This window comes from Pyrus communis, chromosome 8, assembly GCF_041283825.1.
Source record: "Pyrus communis isolate YQ-2024b chromosome 8, ASM4128382v1, whole genome shotgun sequence".
NCBI classification, from domain to species: domain Eukaryota; kingdom Viridiplantae; phylum Streptophyta; class Magnoliopsida; order Rosales; family Rosaceae; genus Pyrus; species Pyrus communis.
In genome coordinates this window covers 3,170,893-3,176,892 of record NC_142572.1, presented here as the reverse complement: position 1 = coordinate 3,176,892, position 6,000 = coordinate 3,170,893, and the positions used below count along the sequence as shown (strand labels likewise).

Below are 6,000 nucleotides of genomic sequence, written 5' to 3'. Positions count from 1 at the left end.
ATAATCTAACTTTTCAATCAATTCTTTTTCAATTGACAAAATAGCTAACCTATTTAATCTTTCTTGTGACATAGTTGATCGAAGATACGATTTGATCAACTTTAATTTTGAGAAACTTCTTTCAGTAGAGGCAACTGTAACTGGTATGGTTAACAAAATACGATAAGCAACCCATGCATTCAGGAAACAACCATCCATTTGTCTTATATATTTCAACACTTCCATTGCCCGATTTATTTCCTTCGACAAAGTTTCTCTCAAGATTATTACCTCTATAAATAAGTCATTTCTATCAATATCAGAATGCTCACCATGTTTCAGAAATCCTTCAAGATTGATACAAAAACTCTTCAAGCTATCATTGTCTACATCTTTTAACTTCTTCAAATTAATTAACTACTACAAAAACCATATATATATATATATATATATATATATATATATACACACACACACACACACACACACACATACTTAAGAAATATTTTGGGCTTTCCGGCCCTTCTCGAGGCCAAAAGCTGCACAGCAAGTTCCAAATTTTTTTTTATAATTTCATATTGAGATATTTTACTCAAACTACAAAATTATATATATATATATATATATAATTGTTATTGGTATTCCAAAATTCTAGTGGAGTACATTCCAAACTTTCTATATTTGGAAAAAAAAAATACTTGTAAAAAGTGTAGGGCGAGATTTTTAAAGTGTCAATAACACTTCTTTATATATATAAAAAATAAAAATAAAAATTGCCCCCCCCCCCCCAAAGTGGGGGCCTTAGGCGCCCGCCTACTTGGGCTACTCCCAGGGCCGGCACTGCTAAGAAAAAGGTGGATGTTGATTACTTTATCTTAGGGGTTATCCACCCTTCTTATTCTCACCCTACCCGTAGTGAATTTTGGGTGGTGTGAGCATGAAAACTCCTATTCAAGGTTGTCCTTTTCATATCTAGCTAAGGGAAAGATAGAGGGATGGTTCCAAATTCCCAAATTAAAAATTCTTGCGAAAATTTTAAATTTGTATGTTTATGAATTCAAATAAAGAAATTGGTGAATGTTAATTTATAAATTCCAACTTTTGTCCAAATTTCAAGTTTATTTCTCTTATCCAAACGTAGTGAGAGATGGTGAAGTTTGTCATGAGTTTGATCAAATTTATTACTATACAAATCTCAAAACTCAAACTTATTTAACGATAATCAATCAGTTGGTGATAACCGCCACTTAAGAATTGATAAAAGTGTATGGGTAATGCTAGGAAAACTAAATTTGTGGATAAAATTTGCAAACTAAATGAGGTGTCATCAATAGGAATGAGCACATTTATCAACTTTTAAGTAGTAATTCAATCATTAACTTACATGTCATTTAGTTTACACAATTTTATTTATAAATTTAATTTTCCTAGCATTATCCAAAACATATTTACATAGGTTTGGAAAAGCCTGCAGAATATGACATTGACATGCATGACATCACCCATGCAAGTTTAGCGGGCACTCCCAAAGGGGACACAACGGCCATTCCAAAACTCTGCTAGGGCAACTTTGTCTGCTGCATTTTTCTATTCGTCCAACGTCTCCCGAGTATTTTGAAAAAAAAAGAAAAAATTCCCAAAAAAGGGTATGCGTATTCCTAGACACACGCGTCAAAGATCTATACGATGGGTGGCTTTAAGGTGTCCTTGCAGCTGATTGCTCCACGTGTCAAGAACATGAAAACCACTAGTGGTTTTATAGCCGAAAAGATAGTGGTTTCGTTGTCCTCAGGCGCACTTTCCTTATATAGCCTTCTGCTGATGTTAATCATCAGTACAGCCAGAGCTATTTTGGGAGAAACCTCGATTTGTCTCCATTACTTAAAAGCTATAGCTTCTTTGAGAACCGAGTAAGTTTTAAGTCCATTTTTTTTCTCTTTTATTTCCATTAATTTTCTTTCTTTTTTCCCTAAATTTTAATTCCTCAGTTTCTTCCTTTCTTCTATTTCAATATCGTTTCATAAATCCATCATTTTGATTTCAAACCTGTCCGATCTTGAACTAATTGAAAAATGAATGAACTTCCTCATATAACTTTAAGCTAATATAAATTGTTCTCATTAATCTTTCGTGCATATACATGTAATTTATTGGGGCAGATGATTAATTTTGAAGTAGTGAATTAATTAACTAACCCAGATTTGTTAGGTGATCGATGGGAAGGGGTAAGATTGTGATAAGGAGGATCGACAATTCGACCAGCAGGCAAGTGACGTTTTCAAAGCGGAGGAACGGGCTGTTGAAGAAGGCGAAGGAGCTGGCGATCTTGTGCGATGCTGAGGTCGGAGTCATGATCTTCTCCAGCACCGGCAAGCTCTATGATTTTGCAAGCACCAGGTCTTCCTAATTCTATCAACTTTAGTTTAACAATATTTAAGCTTAATTGCATCTGTTATTCATTTTATCTGATGACATGGCATTTATTCGTAGCTTGAGATCCATGTGGAATTGAAGTTAATATGGTTGATAAATTAGCCTGAAAACATGCATGTCTTGTGGTGCTTCATTGTTCGCAAATGTCCGATAGATTTTGATTCGGAATCACATAAATTATAACATGCAAGGACTACACATTAGTATAATTAGAACTAATAATTCCTTGTTCGTAAATTGAGTAGTGTCTTTTTAATTTTAAATTCCTTATAAAATTTCAAACCCATACAACAAGATCTCATAAGAATTAACGTATATCGTATAATCACTTCCTCCTTTTGTATCTCTTCTCATTTACTAACAAAAATTAGATATGAGTTCTAACTAAGGGAGTACATAGTTAATCCAAGACACCGCCTAGTCTTAAAGCAAACGAAGATTACACCCTGTTCGACGGGCGAAGCTACCTTATATCAGAGAGAGATGTTCTCTTTTGAATGAATGTGAGCTAATACGTTCTTTAAAAAAAATAAAAATAAAAATAAGATAAATTAGTTCTAATCACAAACTTAAAAAACCACACGATAATAGCTCCGGTCTCCTTTTTTTGGAAAGTTTAAAACGACCAAAGGCTTAGATGAAAGTGCATGATCTATCACTAGAATATAGATTGAACAATTATTTGCTGGTTTGCAAAAGTGTGTTACGGTATGATGTATATACTTTGTTTTCTTCCTAAAAATAACACCAATTAACTATTTATGCCATTTCAAATTATATGGGGTAATTAATACTTTTATTGTTTCAACACACATTTCATAATTAATTTGAGTCATTTTGTGATAGGATTGGTAGAGGATCCTCCCTTGTATGTTTACTTCATATTTCAATAATACATAATGTTTCTCTTTAAAATGATCAAACAATCATCGATTTCTTTATGAATGACCAAACAATTTCATGTTTTTGTAGGATGAGAAATTGATATTATTGAATCTGACGTGGTTTAATATTTAATTTATATCAAATAATTTATATCAAATCCTTTCTTCTGGAGGAATTCTCCAGGAGAACTAAGCCAATCGATCGAGGCTAATTCATCCTTATTTTAAAATTGAATTGACATGATTAACTCTGGTAGAGTAATTTGCCATGCTTGTTTTGTTTCAGACTCGCGACTTGCAATAGTCTAGTGACCTTTTCACAAAAATTTTAGTTTCTCCAGTTATATCACCATTACGCTATGCATGGTGCTGCATGCAATTGGTTGGACGGATTAAATCGGACGCACTTTCACTTGTTTCTTTTTCCCTTGGTAGGACTTTTTATGTTTTATCACTTATACGTATCATCGGGGAAGGGGAGGATGAGAGCTTAAAATCTCTTTCAATATTTCAAGGAGAAGTATATATACTGTTAAGATAAAGAGCTAGTTCAGTGGTAAGTGTTATTAGATTGAGTCTATTGACCCTGCGGAAATAGAAGTTTGTCATTTGTGGTTCATGAGATTGTCTTTAATGAAGTACTAGTGCAAAGGCCGTTCTTACCCTCGAACCCTACAAACCAGCGGGGACAAAATACTTGAGTGCTAAGATCCATAAATAAGTTTAAGCTAATGCAATTGCACATGGCGAAGTCGGGATTTTCAGATAATGGTGTCATAATATCCACAAAAATGCTTCGTTACCATTTTGTCGAGCACTTAGTAGGCACCTATCAATTCTTGCCAATGTATGCCAAAAGCTTATACCAACATAAGTCGACAACTACTATTATTCGTAGAGGCTTGTCGAGGGTGGATGCAGGATATTGTGGAGTAACGTTGAAGACTGTCAAGACTTGTCAACTAAGGTATTTCATTAAGCACATGGTACTCACAATATAGTCGCACACAATAAGAGAGAAAAGGAAGACAAATATGATAGAAGAAAATAGAGAAGTAGGAGAAGAATGTTGTAATTTAATATGCCTTAGCTGTTTATAGGAGTCAAATACAATACACAAATAAATATACATGGGTTTTTGAAGTTTTCGAGGTCAAGGACAACTAAGTACCCCATACGGGCTCCGGCACTATTGCATGTATATGTTGTTTATGAAATGAGGTGACAAAGAATCTAAAGAAGATCATCAAAGTCATGCACATTATCTTCTGTTATTATTCATACAACACCATGACATAATGTGTTCTTGGATTTTGGGTTAGAATTTCCTAGGGAGTGAAGGGAAAACAGAGACCTACAAATCATGACGAAGTTTGGACAAAACGCTCGAGAAGTACATTATTTATGAAAATATGTAGAGTTCTCGACATATTTGATCCGTATATATCCGTAGGAGTACCTTGAGTGAAACAAATTTCTGATAATAACAAACTCATGGCATGTTTTCTACTCATCGCATCTTTGCTTACTTTAATGAAGTTATGAATCCGGTAAGAGAAAGAAATATGAAGATTTTTTAGCCAAAATGGTTATTAAGATTTGCATAACTTTTTATTTTAATCCTTGACAATGAAAATCGTTATAAGTGACCACTGAGTTTGTCCACAATAAATTGTTTTAGTTATTTCGTAAAAAATCTGTCAATATCCCATTAAGTGAAGGGGTTGGTTTGACAAAAATACCCTTTAAAATGCGGTCACATGGTTGTTCACGTGACACTTTAACGAGGATATTGACAAATTACAAAAATACCAAAATGATTTATGCTGAATAAACTTAGGGATCACTTATATTGATTTTCATTGTTAAGTACCAAAGTGAGAAGTTGTACCAATATTAGAGAACATTTTGGTTTAAAAGCCAAATATGTATGGGATCAATATTTGATATGATTTCCTGATTTTGAGGTACTAAAATTACATATATTAAAGTGAAACCCACCCTTTATTCACATTCCATATACGTTAGTAAACACAAGCGAAGTTAAAAATTAGAATGATTTGAACACTCATGTTTCAACAAAATCGGAATGATTCAAACTTATTCATGGTAAGTAAACATGTCATCAAATGTAAGTGAGGCCATTATTTGAGCTTGGTTCCACACCTAAACCGCTAGTCGACCATAGTAACCCTAATAGTTCAGTCTGGTTCAATCTGGTTTAGTTTTCACTTAAAATGGTGGCAACAACTAAACCAAATCACACTATTCCAAAGTCAATTTAGTTGGTCAACCCATCAAGTTTGGAAGATGAGAGGTAGCAAAACTTTAGGTTGTGGAGCTAGAATTATGACTCAGAGGAGCCAAAAGTCTCCCTAAAACGTTTTTTTGATCTAAGAAAAATAAGGATATGTCGTGTCCTAACTACTAACCACCATCATTTGGGTTTGGTATGATGTTATTCTTGTCATCCTCTTCCTCAACTCAACCCCCATGCCCAGACTCAGATTAAAAGTCCCTTTAAGCAAAAGAATGAAGGGAAGGGGGTGAGAATAGAAATAAAAACCAAAAAACAAAAATAATAGTATTAAAAGACTTCAAGGAATAAAATTTAAAAATTTTAAAAAATACCAGCCTCTTGCCAACTTTCTCTCTCTCCCTTTTTTTATCACCTGAGTCCTTCAAAACTCATAGTGATGATGGT

At 33.8% G+C, this 6,000-nt stretch overlaps 1 protein-coding gene across 2 annotated transcripts in view; it reads left to right on the top strand.

Moving 5' to 3' along the window:
• The first annotated feature begins 1,780 nt into the window (after positions 1-1,780).
• LOC137718424 (MADS-box transcription factor 23-like) overlaps positions 1,781-6,000 on the top strand; it is an 18,530-nt gene continuing 14,310 nt past the window's right edge. For both annotated transcript variants that reach the window (XM_088698615.1, XM_068457972.2), the window contains exons 1-2: positions 1,781-1,889; positions 2,188-2,376. In XM_088698615.1, the coding sequence (XP_088554741.1) occupies positions 2,195-2,376 (182 nt within the window). In that variant the 5' untranslated portion in view covers positions 1,781-1,889; positions 2,188-2,194. The remainder of the gene's footprint in view (positions 1,890-2,187; positions 2,377-6,000) is intronic.